Source organism: Pantherophis guttatus, chromosome 12 (genome assembly GCF_059756535.1).
Source record: "Pantherophis guttatus breed Tessera chromosome 12, ASM5975653v1, whole genome shotgun sequence".
Lineage (NCBI taxonomy): Eukaryota > Metazoa > Chordata > Lepidosauria > Squamata > Colubridae > Pantherophis > Pantherophis guttatus.
The window spans coordinates 62,087-88,576 of record NC_142074.1 but is presented as its reverse complement, the minus strand read 5'-3'; the positions used below and the strand labels follow the sequence as shown (position 1 = coordinate 88,576).

General features: G+C 39.0%; 1 protein-coding gene across 4 annotated transcripts in view; it reads right to left on the bottom strand.

Annotated features, from left to right (window-relative positions):
• Positions 1-26,490, bottom strand: part of LOC117676042 (heat shock factor protein 3-like) — a 54,331-nt gene that overhangs the window by 20,878 nt on the left and 6,963 nt on the right. For 2 of the 4 annotated variants that reach the window (XM_034435186.3, XM_087877432.1), the window contains exons 3-6: positions 4,881-5,008; positions 3,719-3,858; positions 2,666-2,741; positions 1,013-1,074 (exon numbers count right to left, since the gene is read on the bottom strand). In XM_034435186.3, the coding sequence (XP_034291077.2) occupies positions 1,013-1,074; positions 2,666-2,741; positions 3,719-3,858; positions 4,881-5,008 (406 nt within the window). The remainder of the gene's footprint in view (positions 1-1,012; positions 1,075-2,665; positions 2,742-3,718; positions 3,859-4,880; positions 5,009-26,490) is intronic. The other 2 variants (XM_034435187.3, XM_034435188.3) reach the window with 2 other exon arrangements.

The window sequence follows — 26,490 nt, the reverse complement described above, 5'->3', positions numbered from 1 at the left end:
CATCCTTCTGCATAATTTCCTCAGTAAGGGAAGTATAGGTAGTCCTCGACTTACAACAGTTCATTTAGTGACCGCTCGAAGTTACAACACGATTGAAAAAAGTGATTTATGACCGCTCTTCATACTTATGAGAGTTGCAGTATCCCCATGGTCACATGATTAAAATTCAGATGCTTGGGAACTGACCCATATTTATGACGGTTGCAGTGTCCTGGGATCACGTGATCACTTTCTGTGACCTTCTGACAAGCAAAGTCAGTGGGGAAGCCAGATTCACTTAACAAACGTGTTACTAGCTTAACAACTTCAGAGTTTCACTTAACAACTGTGGCAATAAAAGTCGTAAAATGGGGCAAAACTCATTTAACAAATATTTCACTTAACAGAAATGTTGTGCTCGACTGTGGTCGTAAGTCATGGACTACCTGTATAGAACAGGTTCGTACAATGTGCTCTTCTGAAGTCTAAGACCTGGAAGAAATACATCCGCGGTTTCTCTCTGTTCTTCCCCATTTCCCCTGTGGCTTGAAAAGAGTATCCCTGGCCTTTTCAGGCTTCAGTGGCCAGCCATTTTCACCTGATGCTAAGAAGAAAAACCAACCTACAAAAGCTGCCGGCTCTTTGAGTTTTTTCCCCGGTAAGTGAAACATCTGGCAGATGAAGGTGTCAGAAAGAAGTCAAGCATTTGGCTTGTTCACAGCAAACCATAAACAGGGGCTGTGTCCTGAAAAGCCACAAATAGAGTAGCTGAAATACCTTCACATAGGCAAGAATAATGCTCACCCAGAGGCCGTGAAAAGATAGGCAAAGTAATCAGAAATAGGAGCACGATGAAAGAAACAGGACAGGCAACATTTTGGAATCATTTCAACTGTTCCGTTTGTATCCCCTTAACAGGGAGGCAGGAGCCCTATGAAGTTTAAGAATGCTTTTCTCTCCTCAGTATGGGGGGAAAAACTTGAATCAGAATCTCATTTTGAATAGTGACAGAACCAAAAGAGTGAGCAATTACCTTTTTCTCTTGACCCCCAAAATGCAGTTTCCTCTCATTAAACCCAGTATAAATTCAAGGATCTGAAAGAAGAGGGGAAAAATAACAATCCTCTCTCATCTCAACCATCACAGCCTCAAAATTAAGCACAGGAACAATATTCAGTGGTGCAAACTAGAACTGGCAAAGGTTTTAAAAACTTTTCATTAACTTTTGCCTTTAGCGCATACCTCCTTCAAATAAATAACACAAACATACTATGTGTATACACACATACTTATATGCTGTTATCACGGACAATCTTAGGTAAGATTTAGGATCTATACAACAGATTTTAAAAACTCCAACACATTAACCAGTACAATTATTTACCTTTATTGTAATAATTAAGGATTGAGCTAATAAAACATGGACTGAATTATCATTCATCACCTTACATGCTATCAGGGAAGAAGCTGTGTTAACAGAGCAATGGATTACATTGGCAACATCCTTGCTACTATTTCCTCAAAGTCAACAGACAAACCTGCTCCAGATTTGGGACCCTCTGCAATTCTCTTCCATTCTCTCAGGTGCATCCATCTGTTGCACCAGAGAGAATTCCCAATTACAGGATGCAATCCGGCAGGTTTCCTCTATGAGATGTCTTCCCTCTGTGCAATTTTTCCTTAAAGATGGCTACTATAAAGACATTCAAAGCTGCTTCGTTTCATCTTTTCTCTCCATCTGTCTTTGACAGCAGTGTCTCTGAATGTTGCATAAACCTGGATACAGGGAGTTATTTGATGCAACTGTTCTACAAAATACTCTAAAAGTCCTTTCAACTAAGAGTAGAGTAAAGGCAGTTTATATAATTAATCAATCTCTGGGAGTTCACAGGGATTTAACTACTTCTGATCTTCCTTGCCACTCAGAATGCAACAAAAACATAATTCTGTTCAGTGAACTCTTAGTTTCTACATTTCTTGTGATTCTCTGATCAGGCCCCTGTATTTACCCGATTCAGAATTAAAAAAAAGTAAAAAGCCTATTTTTGACCTGTGCATGAATCGTATTGTGGGAGTTTTCTTACACATTCAGAGACTGACTTGATGCATTCAGCCTTAACCAAGATGCAGAGAATAATATAAAATTATAGGGTGATTCACTGTGTGCAAAAGCATAGCTTTTTGCAACCAACAAAATTTGTCTGCAATTTACTTTAATGGTTGCTCCTTTCTTCGTTCAGTGAAACTTCTGAATCAATGGCCTATCTACTGCAAAATGATTTATCTAGACCACACAGATTTTATATATTTTAAAAGTTCTCCAGGACTTTGTTGTTGTTGTTGTTCTTTTTTCTTCAATTCCTAGTTCTTCCAAGTAATCAGCAGGACTTCCCGGCCTCAAGTTTCTAGCCCAGGGAGACCTTCTGGGACTGTCAATTGAGTCTCTTCCTTTCAGTTGTCTCTATGAATCTGGGGGTGCTGAGAAAAATTTCTATCTTGCATTTGGACTAGGTGCTCTTCTTCTAAGCACTTGGACAGATTAGATCACTCTTAGGACCCTGAGCAACTGATTCAGGGAGGCAGCATTCCACCCGTGCCCTCTCCTGCCTTCAAGGGAGAGCCCCAGGTGCGGGGTGGCTGCTCTGGAGCAGAGAACGCCAAGCTAAGGCCAGGCTATTCTCAGTACCTTTGACAAGAGCTGCTGCTGCTGGTTGTGCTTCTGGCGGAGGAAGGCCACTTCTTTCCAGAGGGCTTTGTTTTCCCTGGAAGCGAGGAACAGAAAGAGGCAAGTTGGTGAAAGTGATTGACTTCCAAGGGTGGAGACTTTTGCAAGAAGATTTGGGTTGCTGCACTTAAGGAAAGGAGGGGATGTGTGGAAGCAGGAGGAGACTAACCAGTTTTCCATTCCAAGAGACCCAGAATGGAAAAGGAGATGCCACAACATTACGGGACTTTCCCTGGGGTTCTGGAGGGGCAAAAAGAGGCTTTTCTGAAACGATGTGAGGAAGGGGTACACCTAATCGTGCTTGAACTACAGTTATTGCCAAGGTTCTGAAGAAGGGCTTTTCTCAGCTCTGCTTCATGAGATCCTTTAAATGGAGACTCAGGAGGCCAAAGTCAGAAGAGATCACTGCTCAAGGGCAAAATATCTGTCCTGCAGGCAAAAAGCACCAGCATTTCCAAGAAGGGGACAAGCAGAAAGTTTTGTATCTGCGGACATCAATGGGTTAGACAGCCTATCAGTCCAGCCCTTCATCAGGCAGCTTTTTATAGATTTAGGTCATCTTCTGCTCTCCCAATGACTATAGATCGTTTCACGTCCCACAGTAGACCACTCTTAATTAAAACATTAAAGAACAACAAATAAACTTGCAGGTGAGTAAAATCTCAGGTAAAATACTGCAGCTGAGCAGGCCAACTCAGTAACTAGCAGGAGCAAGATCTTTGGGGACAGAGGATAAAAAAAATTAATAAGGAAACAGTCTTCCTCCTAGAGTTGCAATTATTAGTAGCCACAATAGCAAGATCCTTTATTTCCTTTTCAAAGTGGGTGGGTGCTGATAACATGGCATCATGTTTGTCGTTGGAACAGAAGATGGTCATCCAGGATGCCAACAAGTCCACCTTTCTGTACTCAGGCAATCCCTTCATTCTATCTGCAGCTTTATAGATGGGGTGGGAAACTCATCTCATGATTTGCCTCTTAATACTTGCTCATGGTGCATTCATGGTGTTGCACCTTTTCATACTTTCCAGCTTGATGTCCATGCTGTTCTGTTGCTCCCTCATCTCCTGGACCTCCGACAACACTTTGTGCAAGTCGTCTGGACAGATTTTGAGATCTTCTGGCCTTACTGTGGCCACCTGTGTCAGAGTAGACTGAAGATGAGAAGATGAAACATGTTTATAAAAAACAAACGCAATTGAAATTTGACTCATAAGGAGTGAGGACGCTGAAAACACTCAGACACACAACCTTCCCCTTGCTGATCATAGATGATAACCCAAAGCTGCTGTTTATGCCCACTCAGGAATCGCTACCTGGGCACTCATCTACCCTAGTACCAAAATTGTACTGAGAAAGCAGGATTGCAACATCCCACTCAGAAAAGCAGATACACGTGTAAAAGGAAAAGGCTAAATCTCAGAAGTCTATGACACTGATTGCCTTACGGCTGGTCAATTTTGGTGTAATGTTCACATCATTGTTCATATGATCTTGGGAAGAGAAATAAAAGATGTATCAAACTTTAGGAATTTATCCATTTATTTAGAGGTTTGTCCTTATTGTACTTGGAATATATTTTTAAAAAAGATCATATTGAGTTGTCAAAGGCATCCACTGAAGAAATTTGTTCACTCTCACAGTTTGAATGAAAGTCATATTGGTATCATCATCATGATCCTGCACAGGCCAGGTTTAATTTGTGGTTTAAAAACTAAGTCGTGTTTACATAATATATGAGATTTTATTTTTCTCTTATTGGTTTTTGAAATATATAGTCATACAGAAACTATGTAACTGTAATTACATTTTGTAGCTGGTTGTTTCGCCTCCACAGCTCTAGAATTTTACAAGTAATTCAGTATTTCACCCATTAGAAAAAGAATTAGCATGGATAAAAAAAATCAAAGCCAAGATTCCTTCCTCAAGACAAGCTCAACTCTGGAGACTTTATGAACTCGCCTGTATGCAAGCGGCTTGCCTTGACCTTCTTCCACATTATCTTTTCATCCATCCAAGCACTAAAGAGATTCAGCCCTGCTTAAGTTTGAGGGGGAGATCAGTCAAGGTCCAATCCAGTTTTGCTCATAATGCTTTAAACAGAAAATGGACCAGGTAACATGTGATAATATTGAACAGAGAAATTTTAACCAAGTAGCACTCTAGGAAACAGTACCTTCCTTTTGATGTTTGCCAGCAAATCAATCTTCCCTCTCTTGAAAAACGGATGCTGAAATTCAATGGCAGGATTCTTCTCAGAGGTTATCATGCCATTTTCAAGCGCCATCACTTTCCTGAAGCCATCTGTAACAACATCAGAGGAAATTCAATGTGCTTGTGTCTCTGAGAAGCCCACTTTCATTTGAACTCTTTCCTTTTCCTTTAGTTAGGTGCAAACACCCCGCTCAAAAGAAGAATTACAGTGGTGACATTCTGATATGATAAAACCATTTCCTTTCTTCCTTCTTCAAAGGGAAGAGACCCATGTGATAATAGGCCAATGGAAGAACAAAATATGGATACCAGCAGGGCAAAGTCAAGGGAGGGAAGATGCGTAATTCTTACAAGGCAGACTGGGATTCTTTTGAGTTTTTGAAACTGAAAGGACTAAATTTGCTTTGCAGAATGAGCTACAGTAGTGGCCAACATTGTGGAAACCTTTTGGGAAAAGAATATTTTTGAGGTTTGATGGTTAATAATACCACTTTTTTTTTTTGGGAGTTTCCTATTCCACTGCTGGAATGGCCTGGGAATAGCCCAGACCTTGAAAATCTATGGAACCAACTAAAGAAACTTGTTAGTCAGAAGCGACCCAGCAATAAAACCCAGTTAATAGAAGCCATCCTTCAATCTTGGTTTCGCATTATAACAGCTGCAGAACTAAAAGACTTGGTGTACTCCATGGGAAGGCGTTGTAAGGCTGTAATTCATGCTAAAGGTTACTGTTACTAACTATTAACTGACAACTAACCCTAACCGCCCCCCATGTAGATGTAGTACCATTAAGGACTACTCGTTGAGCACGGCTTGTCAGCCAGTTACAAATCCATCTGATGGTGATGGTATCTATCCCACTTTTTTCTAGCTTACCAAGAAGTAGGTTATAGTCTACTTTGTCGAATGCCTTGCTGAAGTCTAAATATATTATATCCACAGTATTTCATAGTGACTAATTTAGTCACTATGCTGAAGAATGAAATAAGATTGGATTGGCATGATCTGTTTTTAACAAAAACAGATGTGGCTTCTAGTTATTACTTTACTCGTTTCTAGATGTTGGCAGATCTAGGGTTTTTTTTATTATCTTTTCCAGTATCTTCCCAGGTATTGATGTTAGGCTGATTGGTGGGTAGTTTCCTGGGTCTGTTTTTAACAGAAGCCTATTCCAACCTCAAGACTGTATCTGTATCAATCACTGTAACTCCAAGCTCCAAAATGGCACAGAAGAGAGCTGTTTTCAGCCCACTTCTGAATGGTGAAAGGGTAAGAACTGAACTGATAGTTCTTGCAACAAAGGGACACTCCCACACCACACAGCCAAGGACCTCGGTTCTTTAGAACTTAATAGATAACCAGCAGCACTATGGACTCAGCTCAGAGGCATCCCGGTAACCAAGTCCTAGTCTTCCTAAGCAGCTAGTTGCCATAGGAGAGTAGCTATACTCTATAGCAACTTCAGCTTCTAGAGTATTTTCAGGCATAACCTCGGCTATAATAAATTGCAGTATGGCTACCATGTGTTTACAAGATGTGAATTGCTATCTTGAGTCACCGTCTTCAATCTCTCCTGATCCAGGAAAGGAAGGAGGCAACTGGCATACCAGCCAAGCCTGAACACAGCTTCCACTTATCTGTCTAGCTGGAGCCCCAAGTCCAAGAAGGACCCCCCAGATTGCGAACCTGCTCCTTCAGAGCCTCCATGGAGCCCAAAGAAACTCACAGCAACTGTAGGAATCTGCAATCTGCATATGTGCAGGGATTTTCCTATCTTGGATGGCAAACCTCAGATAAGGAAGGTTACTTGCACGTAAGCACCAGGAAATTACATTAGAAGATAAGACCCTAATTCTGTAAACAAGAGGAATAGGAGGAGAGGAAGTGGGATGTGTGTTAGATTTTAATTATAGCCAAATATTAGAAGTGCTTAAGCCAGCAGTAATGATTAACCTATGATTTAAGTTACCTGGAAGATTCTGTAGCCAATGAGATGCTGCCAAGTATGCTGTAACTTGAAAGTAACAAACTATATAATGTCACTATGTAAGACAATAAAATCACCACATACATCCTCAACCTTTGTGTGTGTGTGGTCTCTACAAGTGGCGCCTGAACAGGGACCCTTATTTCGTCCGGCAAGGACTTTGGTGCACCAGACAGCCTTCATGGCTTCTTCAACCTTCTAAAGGTTTCTGTAAGTAATGGGGGCCTCGCTTTCTGAGGGACAAAGAAAGCATGCTGAAGAATTAAGCTATTTACTTAAGAAAAACCACACTGATGTGCCACAATGCAGTCTCTTAAGGCTGGTCCAGGAGATTGAAAATAAGTGTTTATGGTATCCTGAAAAGGGGTCTTTAAGATTATCTGATTGGGAAAAAATTGGGAAAGTTTTACATGCTGAACCAAGAGCTAAGGTAGAGATTTTGCAGGTGTGGGATTTATGTAGATATGCAGTGGAAAAATTTGGAATTGCTGAACTGTCTCTTTTAACTCCTTCACCTCCAAGTTATTACAATGCTGTTGTCTGTCCTCCTTCCTCTCCAGAATATGTGATTCTGCCTCTTTCAGCTCTTACTGACATAGGTCAGATTACTAAACCTTCTGACTCTGCTGTTCAGTCTTCTTTTCAGAAGATGGTGAAATCCTGTAAACAGGATTCCTCCATGCCTGGGGAAGAACTTGCAGAATTGTTGTCTGTATGTCCAGTACAATATCATCAGGGCCAGGGTCAATTGGCAGGACAGCAGATTGCAGAATGGGAAGGACTGCCTTATCAAATTTTAAGAGAAAAGGCTGTCACTGATTATGGTATTAGTGGTAATTTTGTGAGAGCCTTGGTAGAGGGGACAAAAGAGTGCCTTCCCCGTAGCCATGTCTCCTCCCCTAGTCTCTCTTCCGCAGTTCCAGCCACAGCAGGTAATGCTGGACTTGATTTAATAACTCAGGAATCTGTGGAATTTAAATTTCCCTTGGAAGTTAAATTGATTCCTTCTCAATTTAAAGGCCCTCTTCCCTCTAGTTTAGTGGGTCCTTTGCAATGTGGTCTTCCTAATCCTAATTTAATTCCTAATTTTTATCAATTGTTGACAGTTGATTTAAAAGATTGTTTCTTTACTATTCCATTTCAACCACAGGATAAAGAAAAATTTGCTTCAATTCCTGCCCAAACTGTGCTTCCTCCAGCTACCTTCTCATAAAAAGGGGTGCTTTGTGTCCCTGGTGTTATTGATTCTGATTACATTGGAACTCTTTTAATTCAGGCTTGGGTGAACCTTCCTCAAACTCTTTCTGATCAATCCTCTATTGCTTAATCCTCTCTATTACTTCCTTTCGCCCTTTGTTATTCATACTAATATTTGGGGTCAGGACCTCCTTTCTTTTTTAAATACAAAATTGATTTTGGATGATGGCTTTTCCCCTTAAATGGCTCTCTGCTGCCCCCGTGTGGTGTTTTTAATAATAGCATGCCAACTAAACGATATCATTGGCGTGTTTTACCACAGGGCATGCTTTTTTTTTTTTTTATTGCAAAAGTTTTACAATTACATTTTCACCCCTTTTTTTCACCCCCCCACCTCCCTCCCCAAACTTCCCGTCCTCCCTAACCCTCCCTAACCCTCCCCCCCCCAGACTTCCCTATTATGTACTCATAACTAATAACACTGATATATATACCTGAACCCATCCCTCCCCCTACATAATTTTCCCTCTTTGTCTCTTTATATTAAAATATTTCTAATACATTGTTTTCAAATAAAAGCTATTTGATACTTTCTAATTTGGTATTTGTTCTGAACATATTCTATCCACCTTTTCCATTCCCATTCATAAGTCTCTTGTGAACAATCTTTTAAATATGCTGAAATCTTCGCCATCTCTGCAAAACTAGCCATCTTCGAAGTCCATTCCTCGATAGTAGGCAAAGCTTCATTCTTCCAATATTTACCTATCAACAATCTTGCTGCTGTTATCATATACAATATTAATTTTGTTTCATCCCGTGTAAAACCCTTAACTATGCCCAATAAAAACAATTGTGGAGAAAATTGAATTTTTTTCTTCAAAACATTCTGCATGACCCACCATATTTTTATCCAAAAAGCCTTAACTTTCCTACAGGTCCACCAAACATGATAATACGTAGCATCCAAACATTCACATCTCCAACATTTTGGCTGAACATTAGGGTACATACATGACAGCTTTTTAGGATCTAGATGCCATCTATAAAACATTTTATAAAAATTTTCCCTCAAATTCTGCGACTGTGTAAATTTAACATTCTGAACCCAAATTTTTTCCCATGTTTCCAACATCACTGGTTCTTCAAAATTTTGTGCCCACTTAATCATACAATCTTTAACTAATTCCGTTTCTGAATCCCTTTCTAGCAAAACATTGTAAAGCCTTTTAATATGCATTGGACCTTTCTCTCTTATATGTCTAACCAATTCTTCCTCATGCAACATAATACCAGTTTTTTGGTCCTCTTTCCATCTCAATTGTAATTGATTATATTGTAACCAGGTTAAATTAATCCCTTCGTCCAACAGTGTCTGCAATGTCTTCAACTGCCATCTGCCCGCATCTGTAAAAAGAACCTCTTTGTATAAAAACCCCCCGAGTGACATTATATTTGTATTCCACAAGGTATGACCAAGATCCAGCCATAGCGGTATTTTATAATCCCATTTGAGTCGGTGCTTCTTCCAAACTCTCATCAAAGAGTCTCTAAGTATATGACTTTTAAATACTTTATCAACTTTGTCATCATAAAATAGGTAAGCATGCCATCCAAATTCAAGATCAAAACTTTCTGCATTCAATATTCCAGCCTTTTTACTTCCAAACCAATCACTTGTTAAAGTTAAAGCTGCTGCATCATAGTATAACTGTAGGTTTGGAAGTTTAAGGCCTCCTCTTTCTGGAACATCTTGCATAATTTTCAATTTCACTCTCGGCTTTTTCTCGTTCCAGACAAACTTATTAAGTCCAGTTTGCCAAACTTTCAGTTGTTTATCACTTTTAAGCACCGGAATCATTTGAAACAAAAACAGAAATCTTGGCAAAATGTTCATCTTAACTGCTGCTATTCTTCCAAGTAAAGACAGTTGCAGCTTTTTCCAAGTCCCCATGTCTTTCTGAACCTCTCGCCACAACACCTCATAGTTATTTTGAAACAATTTCATGTTTGATTCTGCAACCTGAACTCCAAGATATTTTACCTTAGGTACAATTTCAAAACCTGCCCTCCTTTCAAACTCATGTTTACGATCTTGTGTCATATTTTTGACTATCATTTTAGTCTTTTTTGAGTTCACTCTGAAACCTGAAACTCTACCATAGTCTTGTATAATGTCGTTCATCAAGATTATTGATTCCATTGGTTGTGATAGGGTAACCACCAGATCATCTGCAAATGCCTTTACTCTATAATCCTCTTGCCTTATCATTATGCCTTTCAAAATTTTTGAGTCCCGTATTGTATTTAGCAAGACTTCCAATGTTAAAATAAATAAAAGTGGGGACAACGGACATCCCTGTCTTGTTCCTTTTTCAATTTTAAACTCTGTCGTCAAACTTCCATTAATAATAATCTGTGCTTTTTGCTCTTGATAAATTGCTGAAATTGCCTGTGTAAACTGGTCCCCAAAGCCCATCTTTTTTAAAGTCTTTAGTAGAAAATTCCAATCCACTCTATCAAAGGCCTTCTCCGCATCCAAAAAGACCAGCACTGCAGAAATCTGTTTATTCTTATCAAGATATTCCAATAAGTCTATTACTTGCCTTACATTGTCCTTCATGTATCTACCCTCAATAAATCCCGCTTGGTCCTCATGAATCACCTTTTGGATTACTGGCATCAACCTGTTGGCTAATACCTTCGCGTAAATTTTATAGTCTGTGTTCAAAAGAGATATTGGTCTGTAGTTCTCTGGTTTTTTAGGACCAACTTGTTCTTTTGGTATCAAAGATATATAAGCAGTTGTCCAGGATGGGGGTATTTTACCCCCTTGTTGAATATTACAAAATAAATCTCTAAGTTGTCCCACCATTTCAGCTTGTAAAGTTTTGTAATACACTGCAGTCAAACCATCCGTGCCAGGAGCTTTGGCTGTTTTTAGCTGTTTAATTGCTGCTGTTATCTCCTTCTCTGTTATAGGATAATTCATTCTTTCCTTTTGTTGATCAGTAATTTTTGTAACTCTCTTATCCTTTAAATATTTTTCTATAAGTCCATTCTGCACCTCATCTTTGGCATATAGTTTAGTATAATAATCCACAAAAGCTTCTTTAATTAGTTTTTGTTGAAAGATTTCTTTCCCTCCAATATCAATACTATCAATAGTCCGTATACTTTGTTTTTTCCTCAATGTGTAAGCCAACCATCTGCCCGGTTTATTAGCATTGCAAAATGTATTATGCTTCGCGTATTGTAAACTTGTTGCAACTTGTTCCGCCATAAGCATTTGGAATTGGTCTTTCAAAAGTTTTATAGCACTTCGTATTCTTTCATCTGTTGGGTTTTTAATAAGTAACTGTTCTTTATTCTTTATTTCCATTTCCAACTCAGATCTTTTCTTTTGTCGGAACAGTCTATGTTTAGAATTCATGTAGATAAGTACCCCTCTCATATAAGCTTTACTTGCATCCCAAACAATTTCAACTGGGGTACCTTTATTCAAATTTATTTCAAAAAATTCTTTCAAATGCTTTTTAAGTTCTATTATATTTTTTTCATATCTAAACAGGTTCTCATTTAATCTCCAAGAACGTCTCTCAACCTTATCCATCTCGATTTCTATCCATACAGGACTATGATCAGTCAAAATTCTTGGAAAAATCTTTGTTCTTTTTGTCTTAACAAGTAGATCATTTGACAACAAGATAAAATCAATCCTAGAAAAAGATCTATGTCTATCAGAAAAAAAAGTGTAATCCAATTCATTTGGGTTATGTATTCTCCAAACATCTTTTAGTTCCATATCTTCTTTCATATCAAAAAAGGTCTGTGGTAATCTAATTCTAGACTTTGCCAAGCTCTTTTTATCTAATTTAGAATCAATTACTCCATTCCAATCTCCCATAATTAAAATAGATCTGTAGTCCCATTGCAATATTTTAGTATGTAACATCTTGTAAAAATAATCCTGTTGTTGGTTGGGAGCATAAATTCCAATCAAAAGAATTTGACCATTTGCTGTAAACAATTCAATTGCTACAAATCTACCATCTTGATCTACTTCTATAACTTTTGCTGTTAATTTTTTATTTACATAAATAACCACACCATTCTTTTTCTGCGAAGTTGAAGATATATAATGTGCTCCTAGTTTTGAGTTTATCAAATATTTTTGATCTTGAGTTGTAATGTGCGTTTCTTGTAAACATATTATATCATTATTAAATTGTTTCAAATATGTAAATAATTTTTTCCTTTTCTGTGCTGAATTCAACCCATTGACATTCCAAGATAAACACTTAAAGGTCATTAGCCTCTTCATGGAGCGCGGAGCAATATGCTTGAAGTTGATCCACAAGCTTCGATCTCGCTCCTCCCATAGCGCCAATCTCTTGTGCAGTGCTCTTAACTGCCTTCTTGTCTTGTCTTTCCTGTTGTTGTTGTTGCTTCTGTTTAAGTAGCTTGGATTGAGCTCTAGTTATACGTTGATCTTTAACTTCAGTCAACTGAATCAAATCCAAAATTGGAGAAGAATCCAGCGATGGCTCACTCAGAATACCTCCTTCTGCACCTTGCACGTTTTCTAATTCCTGCTTAGACTGTTCTTTCAATTGCCTCTCTTCACTCTCCTTAATCTCCAGAACTGTAGATGTACGTGGAGATGGTGTTCTTTCCATAAGAATAGTACTGTAAAAGTGTTGCGCCTTCTCCACGGTATTCAACCGATATCCTTCTCCCTTATATCTGAAAATTACCCCAGCTGGTGCATCCCACCGGAAGGGTATCTGTAAATTTTTCAATTCCTTAACAAGAAAACCAAATTCTTTTCTAGCTTTCAGCATTTTAGGAGGTAACTCTTTAAAAATTACAAGCCGTGAGCCCCCCACTTGTATAGAGGTGTGAAAAGATTTTTGCAGGATATCATTTCTAATTTCTCTCTCAGTAAAGTATATGACCACATCTCTGGGTAATTGTCTTTGCCTGGCCACCCAAGAGTTCACTCTGTAAATTTTATCTATTTTATGAAATACCAAATCAGGATTAACTTGTAAAATCTTAGCCAGGGCTTCAGAGCAAACTTGTCTCAAGTCCTGTCTTTCCTCCTCTCGAATTCCCCGAAGCCGTATGGCAAATTCCATCGCCCGGAATTGTATCATAACAATCTCATCTTCAATTCTCTGCATTTTATTGTCAACTTCATCAATTTTATAATCATTGTCTTTCATCCTAACATTAACTTCTGATTTAAATTCTTCAACTTTAAAATCAACTTTCCCAATAAAATCTGCCAGGCCAGACGCCACTTCTGATATTTTTTTGGTCACCATAATTTGATTCTGTTTCACCATGTCTTTAATTTCATTAATTTCCTGCAAAAATTCCTGATGTGATTTTTGAAGTTCCTGTTGTGATTCTTGAAATTTATCATCCAAAGTTTTAGAAATAAATTCTTTTAAATCTGCCACATCAAATTCTTTTTTCTGAGTTTGTAACTGTTGAGCAGGGGGAAGTTGCGTTTGCTGTTTGTGTGTGGGGGATCCCCCCCCTAATGCCTTCCCTTCCTGCTTCTTTGAAGCCATCCTGGCTCGTGATCTAGTTTTTCTAAAGAGGGAGGTTCCTTTTCCTTTCCCTCCTGCACAAAGACTTCTAAAAAAGTCCCCCAGATTTGATCAAACAAGGGTTAAAATAAAGCAAAGTCCAATATTGAAAAGGGAAAAAATTTCCCAGTTATTTCTCTTATAACAAGCGAGGCAGCTTAGTAGCAACTTGGAAACTTTGTAGCAAAACAAAGTAACTTCACCAATCCACACTCGCTGGCTCGTTAACTCTGAAGCTAGGCGCCATGTTTTTTCAAAGCACTTTCACTCATTTGCATTTTCTCAGATTGAAAAGTCAACAAAGTGCTAATACTTGCGTTTCCAAATTTCAGGATTCAGGTAGTTTCGCTGTTTATTAAAGCTGGTTCTTTCGCTTTAAGTTTCCTGCAGCCGGCTTGTTCTGCAGAAGCAGAATCGTCCCACGCCGCCCGGAGTCTCAGCAGGTTGGAAGGGAGCCGCGCCTGTTTCCTCCCCAGAAACGATTCCCTGGGGGGTTACAGGGGCTCGACCTGTGCCCTGCTATCTCTCCTCCAACAATCCTCAGGATTTTGAAGTTTTCGAGCCGCTTCTCGATCGCGAAGCGGCTCTACAGGCGGCGGGGCTGGCGGAGCTTCAAAGAGCGCCGCCGTCGCCGAAGACAAGGAAACCGGAAGTCACCACAGGGCATGCTTAATTCTCCTACTTTGTCCAGTATTTTGTGGACAATGCACTGCAGTCATTTCGTGAGAAATTTCCATCTTACTTGGTTTATCATTACATGGATGATATCTTAATAGCTGCTCCTCAGTTTGATTCTATAGCCCTTCTGAAGGAATTAAAAACTACTGTAGCACAGAAGGGGTTGTTTATTGCAGATGATAAAATTCAGAAAACTGAACCTTACCTATACTTGGGTCATAGGTTACTGAAAGCTTCTTCCATTCCAGTATTGCCTGGCTTAAAGGTACAAAAGTCTTATACTTTAGTTCAATGGCAAAAGTTGCTAGGCATTATTAACTGGGCTAGGCCTTTCTTCTGCATAACTGGTGATTTGTTACCTCTATTCTAACCCTTAAAAGGAGCGCAATCCCCTGGTGATACAGTTCATTTGCTGAATGATCAAAAAAGGTGCTTACAGCTCATCTTGGACAAAGTTAAGCAACAATATGTTGACCGAATTGAGTCAATAGAAGCAGGACTGCGCTTAGCTATTCTTCCTACTTCTCCATTGCCTACTGGGTGTTTATATACCATTAAGAGCACATTAAAAATAGCTATTCATGAGTGGTTAAATGTATCTGCTATTCCACCTAGAAACATTTATCCTTACCAATCTGCCTTAGAAGAATTGATTATAAGGCCGAAAGCGTGCTTTGCAACTGATTGGACAGGATTTGATAGGCATTGCATTCACACGTACAAAGATTGAGCATGTTCATCTTATGATGATATCTGAAAGTTATCAGATTGCCTTCTCCAATTATCTTGGAGAAGTTTTATATTCATTACCAAAAGATCCTAGAATTGTGGTTACTATTACTCTAAACCCATCTTTTTCTAATATTTTTGTACGTACTTCTTTTATTGATGCTCTGACAATTTTTACAGATGGTTCACCAAAAAGAGGGGTGGTGGTCTGGCATGCTGACTCCCAATGGCATTCAAAATTCACATCAATTCAAACTTCCACCCAGCGGGCTGAACTTGCAGCTGTTATATTAGCTTTACAACTTTTCCCTACACAATGAATTAATCTTGTGGTTGATACACAATATGTCTATTTAGTTATGCAATCTTTGCCATTTTCTTATTGTGCATTGTCATTAGATATAAATTTGCTAGCTTTGTTTTTGTCTCTTAAGCATCATTTGGAGAATCAACAATATCCCTTATATGTGGAGCATATACGCAGTCATACTCCTGTTTTTTTTTATTAAAAAGAAAAATGGGAAATGGAGAACATTTATTATCTGTTGCCTTATTTACTTGAAATTATTTAACTCTTGTAATTCTTTTTCAGATGTTGCTGTTAATGTTCATTTTCATGCAATAGAACCACTGATAAGACCGCTAGTAAAGTGTTGTCTTGCTCCTAATCCTGAGTAACAACCTTCGCCAATCACATGGGAGCAAGTGAAGGCCACAACATACCAAGCTCAACAACAATTGAGTCAAGCTGACCTACCTCAGACTCCTGAAAATCTACTTGCTGCTGTTTTTGGTATTATTACAGCTAATTCTGTCACAATTCTTTTTTGTATTCTCGTCTTCTCTTAGTTGTTACTGCTTTGAATAACACTCAACCCATACAACCTAATCCTAAACTTAATTCTGTTCGTTGGTGTTATCTTCGTACTAATCAATATACTAGAGGCTTATGTTTTTGCTGTTATGCTCACCATACTTGGCTTAACAATTGGAATGATTATGCTAAGGCTCGACATATTTTATTGAAAGTAGGGAATTATAGTTATTGTACTGACTATTATTGGTTATGGGGAACTTTTAATTCTTCTTTGTATGGGCCTAATATTGTGCCTGAAATGTATCCTGATAATTTTCCTATTTTTAACACTTCTGTGTGGTTCTTTTTTGACAAATATGCAACCAATGTACATCCTCAGAACTCAGTGTGCTGCTATTGGCTACTTTTCCCTACCTGTGCAGATTGGTGCTCTCTCTTCTTCTTCACGACAATGACGTTCTCTATTAGGTCCTACATGTAATGATGAAGTTATCATTGATACACAACTGTCCTCTCTCAATACTTTTGGCTGTGCTGTGGCTGGAGCTATTACTGGGGTGATCACCTTAGGAGCTTACCCTGGAATAATAGGTCAAGAAAATAGACATTCTATCCTGGGTTTAACATGTCGCCTGGAGAAATCAATTAATGCCACTGCTGCTATTGTTCGTGATCTCCAACATGAAATTGAGGACCTGAATCAGGATGTGCTCCAGCAACGTTTTGCTATTGACTATTTGTTAGCACAACAAGGAGATTTTTGTAAACTTGTTGGCGTCATGGATGTGCTGTTCATTTTCACTCTTTGAATAGAACCACTGAAGATGAACTTGCTAAACTCCAATCATATTTTCAGAATAATGTTCATGCTATTTCCTTTTCTTTTGACTGGTTGACCTGGCTTAAGCAGTTGTTCTTTTTATGCTGTGATTATTATTGTCATATTAGTTGCTTGCTGTTGTTTCATTCAGTGTATTCCCTCATTAATTATTATGTTTCATCCTACTCCTCGCCTCCTCATCAAATGCGATATATACAAAAATCTTTGTCCCCTCAAAATTAAATAAAAAGAGAGGACATGTAGGAATCTGCAATATGCATATGTGCAGGGATTTTCCTATCTTGGATGGCAAACCTCAGATAAGGAAGGTTACTTGCACGTAAGCACCAGGAAATTACATTAGAAGATAAGACCCTAATTCTGTAAACAAGAGGAACAGGAGGAGAGGAAGTGGGATGTGTGTTAGATTTTAATTATAGCCAAATATTAGAAGTGCTTAAGCCAGCAGTAATGATTAACCTATGATTTAAGTTACCTGGAAGATTCTGTAGCCAATGAGATGCTGCCAAGTACGCTGTAACTTGAAAGTAACGAACTATATAATGTCACTATGTAAGACAATAAAATCACCACATACATCCTCAACCTTTGTGTGTGTGTGGTCTCTACAAGCAACAGCAATTCCATCCAAGTCTGCACCACCACAACCAATCCTTCAGTCTCCAGGACTTCCAGTGCATCTCGTTCTGCAGCAGGATGGAAAGCTGAGTGTGATCAGCACACTGTACTGATAACATCAAACCCTCTCCAATTACCAAGAGTGAGCAAGACCCATCAGACTCTCTTCCAGGGCTTCCTCTGCCTTTTAAAAGATACATGACCACCAACTGAAGGTAGCCTACATTCTTTTGCTTCTCTTTGGTGCTGGAGGTTTTACACCAGTCTCTTGTCATGAATCTGCTTGTCAATTATTTATTCATTCTCCCCGAGACCTCAAGATGACTGACCTATGGGACTTTGTACTTTTATTTCCCACAACAGAATGACTGATCCAAAGTTATACACTGAACCCCATAGCCAAGTAGGGATTTCAAATCAGGCTTCTTAAATACAACTTTGCTAAAGGCACATCTGCCCTGGAACGCACTGCACTTTTCCTTGCATAGCAATAGCACTTTGACTTATATACTGCATCACAGTCCTTTCAAGCCCTCTCTAAACTGTTTACAGAGTCAGCATATTGCCCCCAACAATCTGGGCCCTCATTTTACCAACCTCAGAAGAATGGAAGGCTGGGTCAATTTTGAGCTGGGAAGACTCGAACTGCTAAACTGCAGGCAGCCAGCAGGCAGCAGAAATAGACGGCAGTACTGCATGCAATACCACTGCGCCACCATGGCATACCTATGTAGGATATGCCACACATAACTCCAAATGGGCACGCGTTAGAATGAGCATACAATACAACAGGGTGTGGTTATGGGCGGCAGTTGCTACTTCTATGTAGCTATTCTACCCTGAAGTTTACTTCCTATAGCTACAAAGGTTTATATGAACTGGGTAACAGAGCTATGCAAATTCTCTGAAAGGAGCGCTTCAAAGTCTGTCAATACTAGGACTTCTGGTGGCACTGCAGGTGCTGACAGATGCTCCTTTTGGATCGTCAGCCCCGCGATTTTGTTAAAACCGCCAAGATAGCGCAAATCAGCTGTCTGGCAGCTTGGAAACCTTCCCCTCGGGAGAAGAGAGGAAGGCGAGCAGCCGGACAAAGGTAGAGCTCCCCAAAAGCCCTAGGAGCAATTCTGGGGCTTGGAGGGTGAGAGCTCCCTGGTAGTTCGACTGAGCTCCGAATCCGAGGCTTTTCTGCTTTAAGCAGAACAAGACGCCGCGACCACCCCTGCAATCAACATTCAGATTCAAAATAAGCTTAAAGCAGGCAGAACAAAAACAGGAGTCCTAGCAACTGCAAGTACTGAACTTTAACTCTGTGTCTATACTTCTTCCTTCTAAGACTTTTAAAACGAAAGCAAAAATGGCGCCTGAACTGTAACAGGGCGTGAAAGTGAAAGTTATAGTGAAAGTGATAGTTAACATCGTTAGCGCTTCTAAGACTGTTTAAGATTACTGGGTTCTACAACAAAGAAAGAAAGATTTAAAGTGGGAAGACAACAGTTTGGACTTTAAATAAACTATAATACTTAAAAAAGATTTTAAAATATTTGGATTTATTGATTTGGTTGCTGTAGGAAGTATAAATTGAAAGCTAAAAATGGCTTCTAAGCAAATAAAATCTGGCTTTAAAAGTGCTGGAGGATTGCCAGCACAACCATCAAAACTACAATCTTTGTCTACTTCAAGCCCACAAATATAGACTTTGGAAGTTTTACAGGAATCTCTGCAGGACGCTTTGAAGCAACAAACTTCTTTTTTAGAGGGGAAAATTAAGGGAGTGTCTGAAGAGATGGCTGAAATTAAAGAAGTCATACAAATTCGGAATAAGGAAATAAGAGAAGATATAGTAATGGCATTTCAGGGTCTGGCAAAACACATTGAATTGTTGGATGAAAGAGTAGAAGAAATTAATCAGTCCAATCTGAATTTGGAAAAAAAAATGGATGAAGTTCAGATCAAGGTGGATAGGGCAGACGATGAAGTGGTGATGTTACAGTATAGAGCGATGGAATTTGCCCTGAGAGTAAGAGGTCTGAGAGAACACAATCGAGAGAACTTGAGAGAGATCTTTGCAGAGGCTTTTGCAAAGATAACTGGGGAGCAACAAGCAGATCTCTCATTGCAAATTGACAAAATATATCGTGTTAATTCCTGGTTTGCTAGACAGAATCAATTGCCAAGAGACATTGTGATTTACTTTACAACGAGGAGGACCTGAAATGAAATTTTACAAGCTTTCTATAAAAATAAACTTCAAATTGCTGGACAAGAGGTTTTAGGGCTGAAAGAAATTCCCCCCAAAATGTTGAGAAGCAGAAAGGAGTTTGCTTTCTTGGTGGATGAACTTAGAAATTGACAGATTCAGTTTAGATGGGATGTTCCAGCTGGACTGGTGGTGAATTATATGGGAGAAAGGTATCGTCTTAACACAATTTGAAAGGCAAGAGATTTTTATACTAAAAATCTCATGCCCACCACCTCAGGAAATGAGGAGAAGAAAAGAAGAGCTGGCGATACAGGGACAGAAGGAAAGTAAACAGCCACAAGCTGCAGGAGAGACCTCGCTTATTAAAGAAGATTTATTGCAATTTTTTGGTACTGATCAACCTTTGGAAGTAGCAGAAAAAAAAGAACCAAAAGATCAAAGGCATACTTGCGCTGCAGCAAAACGAAAAGAACAAGATTTAAAGTTACATCAAATCCAAATGAAAGCTCAAGAAGCTACAAAAACAGAAGCAGTGGGAGGAGCAAGGCCGAAGAGAAAGGTGAAGGAGGATCTTCAGCTGGCGCTCTTAAAGCTTCAAGGTGCCAAGAATGGTAACTAAATTTTTGACCTGGAATGTCAATGATTTGAATTCACCACAAAAGAGAAAGAAAATATTTCATTATTTGAAACAGTTTAAAAACGATGTAATTTGCCCACAAGAAACACATATTAGAGTGACAGATCAAAAATACTTGATAAATTCAAGATTGGGGACACATTTTGTTGCATCTGCTCCAGAGAAGAAAAATGGTATAGTTATATACCTAAGGACAGATTTAACAGCCAAATTAATTGAGGCAGATGCTCAAGGAAGATATATTGCAATTGAATTCCTAATAGAAGGGAAGAAAACACTTTTAATTGGAGTATATGCTCCTAACCAACAGCAAGAAAAATTTTATGAGCTTTTGCATACCAAAATAATACAATGGGATTATAAATCGTATATATAAATGGGTGACTGGAATGGAGTATTGGATACCCAAAAGGACAAAAAAGGATTACTTCAAAATACCCAAAATCGTGCAAGATTGCCTAAATCTTTTTTTGATATACTGGATGATATGGAGTTGAGAGATATCTGGCGGGAACGAAATGTTGAAGAAAAAGATTTTACTTTTTTTTCTGATAGACATCAATCCTTTTCTAGGATTGATTTTATATTAATTACTAATGATTTCTTTTCTAGGGTAAAGAAGACGAAGATATGTTCAAGAATTTTATCTGATCATAGTCCGGTGTGGATGGAATTAGAGCAGGAAAAGAGAGCTAGAAGGTCTTGGAGGCTAAATGAAAATTTGTTTAGATATGAGGAAAATGTGAAAGAATGTAAAAAACAAATGAAAGAATTTTTTGCGATGAATATGCATAAGGGTACGCCTATGGAAATGGTTTGGGATGCAAGTAAAGCATATATGAGAGGAACCTTAATATATTTGAATAATAAATATAGACGTAGACAAGAAAAGAAATGGAGGGACTTAGAAGAGGAAATAAAAAAGAAAGAGCAGGCACTTATATTAAATCCAACAGATAAGAAAATAAAGGAAACAATAAATTTGTTGCGAGGGCAGACATATGTTGATGGCAGACCAAGTGGCAACTAACTTACAATATGCTAAACATAACACTTTTTATAATGCAAATAAACCAGGTAGATGGTTAGCCTGCTTGTTAAGGAAAAAACAAAAGCTACGTACTATAGAAAAAATAGAATACAAAGGTAAAGAGGTATATCAACAAAATATGATTAAAAAAGCTTTTTTAGAAGTCTATACAAAGTTATATGCTAGTGATACAATTCAAGGCAAAGATATAGACAGATATTTATAGGAGGAGAATATCCCTGTAATTACACCAGAGCAAAGGGAAGGACTGCCAACCAATTTATTTATTTATTTATTTATTTATTCGATTTGTATACCGCCCTACTCCCGAAGGACTCAGGGCGGTGAACAGCCAAACAATAAAATAACATAGACATAAAAAATTTAAAAACCAGATAAAATCAAATTAAATTATTTTGGCCCAGACAGATTAAAACACCCCAATAATTTAAAAACAGATTAAAATTTACATATTTAAAAGGGAAGAGATTAGGCCAAGCCCGCCTGCTGGAATAAAAAGGTCTTCACAGCGCGGCGGAAGGTGCGCAGATCCGGGATCCTCCGTATCTCCAGGGGGAGCTCATTCCAGACGGTAGGTGCCCCCACAGAGAAGGCTCTGCCCCTAGGGGTCGCCAGCCGACATTGTTTGGCTGACGGCACCCGGAGGAGTCCCTCTCTATGAGAGCGTACTGGCCGGTGGGAGGCTATTGGTGGTAGTAGGCGGTCCCGTAAATAACCAGGTCCTAAGCCATGGAGCGCTTTAAAGGTAGTAACCAAAACCTTGAAGCGCACCCGGAAGACCACCGGGAGCCAGTGCAGCTCGCGCAGGAGAGGTGTCACATGGGAGCGCCACGTCGCTCCCATTACCACCCGCGCGGCCGCACTCTGCGCCAGTTGGAGCCTCCGGGTGCTCCTCAAGGGGAGCCCCATGTAGAGAGCATTACAATAGTCCAGGCGGGAGGTGACGAGGGCATGAGTGACCGTGCGTAACGAGTCCCGATCCAGAAAGGGACGCAACTGGCGAATCAGGCGAACCTGATGAAAAATCCTCCCGGTCACGGCCGTCAAGTGCTCTTCTAAAGACAGCCGTGAATCCAGGAGGACGCCCAAGTTGCGAGCCCTCTCCGTGGGGGCCAATGATTCGCCCCCAATAGTCAGTGATGGCGTCAACTGCCTATATCGGGACGTCGGAAACCACAGCCACTCGGTCTTGGATGGGTTGAGCCTGAGCCTGTTCCTCCCCATCCAGATCCGTACGGCCTCCAGGCACCGGGACATCACTTCAAGGGCATCGTTGGGGTGATCCGGGGTGGAGATGTACAGCTGGGTGTCGTCAGCGTACTGATGGTACTCCACCCCGAAACCACGGATGATCTCGCCCAGCGGCTTCACATAAATGTTGAACAGGAGAGGCGAGAGGACCGACCCTTGCGGCAATAACTTCGGAAGAAATTATTTTAGCAATTAAACAGTTAAAGGGGGGTAAAGCTCCAGGCACAGATGGACTGACAGCTGTTTATTATAAAAATTTGCAGTTAGAAATGGTAGAACCGCTTAAGGAACTATTTTGCAAGATTCAAGCCAGAGGAGATGTACCCCCTTCCTGGAGAATAGCTTTTAGTTCATTGATTCCAAAGGAGGATCAAGACCGTAGTCAACCCAAGAATTATAGGCCAATATCGCTTTTAAATACTGATTATAAGTTTTTTGCTAAAATATTAGCAAATAGGTTAATGGTAATCATGCAACAAATGATTCATAATGACCAATCTGGATTTATAAGTGGGAGACAAATGAAATGTAATGTAAGACAAATTGTAAACTTATTGGAATATCTGAAAAGGAACAACCAAGTCCCTGCAGCGCTTATCTTTTTGGATGCGGAGAAGGGATTTGATCGAGTGAATTGGCAATTTTTATTGAAAATAATAGAAAAGATGCAGTTTGGAGAATACTTTACACAATCTATTAGAGCAATATATCAGAGACAAACAGCACAAATAATAATTAATTGTGGTTTAACAGAAATTTTTAAAATTGAAAAAGGAACAAGACAGGGATGCCCTCTAGCACCATTATTGTTTATTTTAACTTTGGAATCTTTATTGAATAAAATACGAGGGACAAATAAAATAAAGGGAATTAAAATTAGACATCATGATTATAGATTAAGAGCATTTGCAGATGACTTGGTTGTTACTTTAACTCAACCAGTACAATCAGCTACAGGTTTAATGGATATAATCAGCAAATATGGACAAATGTCTGGATTTAAAATAAACAAAAAACAAAGATAATAACTAAAAACATGACAGTAAAGCAAAAAGAAGAACTAGAAAGACTAACAGGATTTGAAATAGTAAAAAAGGTTAAATATTTAGGGGTATATATCACAGCCCCAAATATAAAATTATATAAAAATAATTATGAATTGTTATAGCAAAAAATACAGAAAGAGATGGAGAATTGGGGAAAACTACAATTATCTCTGTTGGGAAGAATTGCAGCAATAAAAATGAATGTTCTACCTAGGTTTCTATTTTTGTTCCAAATGATACCAATACTCAAGAAAGATGAAAATTTGAGGGAATGGCAGAAGGGTATTAATAATTTTGTTTGGGCAGGGAAAAGACCGAGAATAAAGTTAAAAATAATGCAAGATATACGTGAAAGAGGAGGTCTTAAAATGCCTAATCTAAGATTATACTATGAAGCAGCTGTCCTAACAATAATTAGTGATTGGATTAACTCAACAGAAGAAAGAATATTGAACATTGAAGGATATGATTTGTTATATGGCTGGCATGCTTACTTATTATATAATAAAAAGGTGGATAAGACCTTTAAAAGCCATATATTAAGGAATGCCTTGTTACGAGTTTGGAAAACGTATCAATATAAGTTAAATTATAAGATACCTATATGGGCAATACCTAGACATGCGATAGAGAATACAAGTGTAGAACAAAAGCAAGAGGTGATTACTTATAAAGAGCTTCTTAAAATGGAAGGGGGTGTATTGCACTTAAAATCTTTAAATGCATTAAAAGAAGAAAGAATAATTCAAACTTGGTTTCAATATGGTCAATTGCAAGCTAGATGGAAAGAAGATCAGAGAATTGGTATCATGCAGAACGAGGAAAATTTGGTAAAAAAAAATAGAGACCAAGGTCAAATGCATATAAAAAGATTACATAATGTATTGATAGAAATAGATTCAGAAACGGAATTAGTTAAGGATTGTATGATAAAACGGGCACAAAACATTCAGGAACCAATAATGATGGAAACTTGGGAAAAAATATGGGTTAGAAATGTAAAATTTACGCAAGCACAAAATTTAAGAGAAAATTTTTATAAAATGTTCTATAGATGGCATTTAGATCCTAAAAAGTTGGCTTTTATGTATCCGAATTTACAATCTAAGTGTTGGGAGATGTGATTGTGATGATGCCACTTATTATCATATATAATGGACTTGTAAAAAAGTTAAAGCATTTTGGATTAAAATATGGTGGATTATTCAAAATATTCTTAAAAAGAAGATAAAGTTTACTCCACAATTGTTCTTGCTGGGTATAATTACAGATTGTACGGTTATAGAGACTAATTTTAAATTTAATAACTGCAGCTAGACTTTTGGTGGTGCAATATTGGAAGAAGGAAGATTTGCCTACTATTGAAGAATGGACATTAAAAGTAGCGAATCTGGCAGAAATGGCGAAGATTTCAGCATTTTTGAAAGATCATTCACAAGAAAGATATATATCGGAATGGAGAAGATGGATTGATTATATTCAAAACAAATATCGGACTAAAAAGTATCAAATAGTTTACGAATGAATAGAAAAATTGAGAGTATTTATATTTAGTTAAGTAAAAGGGGAATTAAAGTGTGAAGGGGGGATAGGAATCCTTAGTTAATTAGCTTAGTTTAGCATATGATTGTTAATTGTTATACCCTGTATTTTGTTCTGGGAAGTTCGAGGTGGGGGGTGGATAGGGGGTAAGTAAGGGAGGGTGGATGGGAAAATACTTGTAAAAAATTTTTTTTTTCTTTTTGTAAAACTCTTGGCATGAGTGTCTTGGCATTTCCAGAACAAAACGCTTAGCTGACGAACAACACCTAAAAACTGAACTACACACTCTCACTAACGTACTAACATCCAATGGATTCCAAAGAAGTAAGATCACCAACCTAATCCAAAAAGAAACCCCCACTAAAATCCAAGACAGAGAACAAGAAAACGGCAAAGCCCTCCTCCCATACATAAAAGGCACCACAGACAGAATAAGCAAAATCCTCCACAAACATAACATCAAGACAGCATTCTGCACAAACCAAAAAATATCCACCATCCTAAGGAACCCCAAAGACAAAATTGAGTTAGAAAATCAAGGAGTATATGAAATCCCATGCACCGCCTGCCCCACCACATACATCGGACAAACCAACAGACGAATAAGTGCACGCATAGAAGAACACAAGAGCTCAGTCAGAAAAGAGGAACCAACTTCTTCCCTGGTCCAACACTTTAAAGCCACAAGACATGATATTGACTTTTAAAAGACCAGAACTATCACCAAAACTGAACACTTTAACAACAGAATAATCAGAGAAGCCATCGAGATAGAAAAACGCCCATACAGCATGAACAAACGAGACGATACCTCCCGCCTACCAGCCATTTGGAAACCCGCCCTTATTGACAAACGAGTCCCTAACACGATGAATGACACCAGATCCACACTCACGAGAGCCACACAGGATGTCATCACCACACATCCACGCAGAAAGCAGACTCAAACCCACACTGATAATGAGCCACGACCAAGGACCAGAAGCCAGACCGCAGCTGCATCATTAGCCACTTTAAACCCCTCCAATCCATACATGAAGCAGACTGACACCCACCATGAAGAGCTCGCACGGCCACAAACACGAAGCCAAACAACAACGCAGCTCACCAGCTCAAATCCCCCTGCAACTCAGACTAAGCTGAGCACAACCAAGCCCCCACCCAAACAGAACACACCCCCATCCAATCAGAGCACAACCAACCCCCCCATCCAATCAGAACACAGCCAAGTCCCCACCCAATCAGCTCACACCCCCACTAGCAGTTAAAAGGAAGAGACAGCTGCGATCTCACATTGCTCCTGGAAGCACGAAGCGAGAACACCAGCCTGAAGATGACGAATGAGACTTCGTCGAAACGTCGCCAAGACACTTCCAAT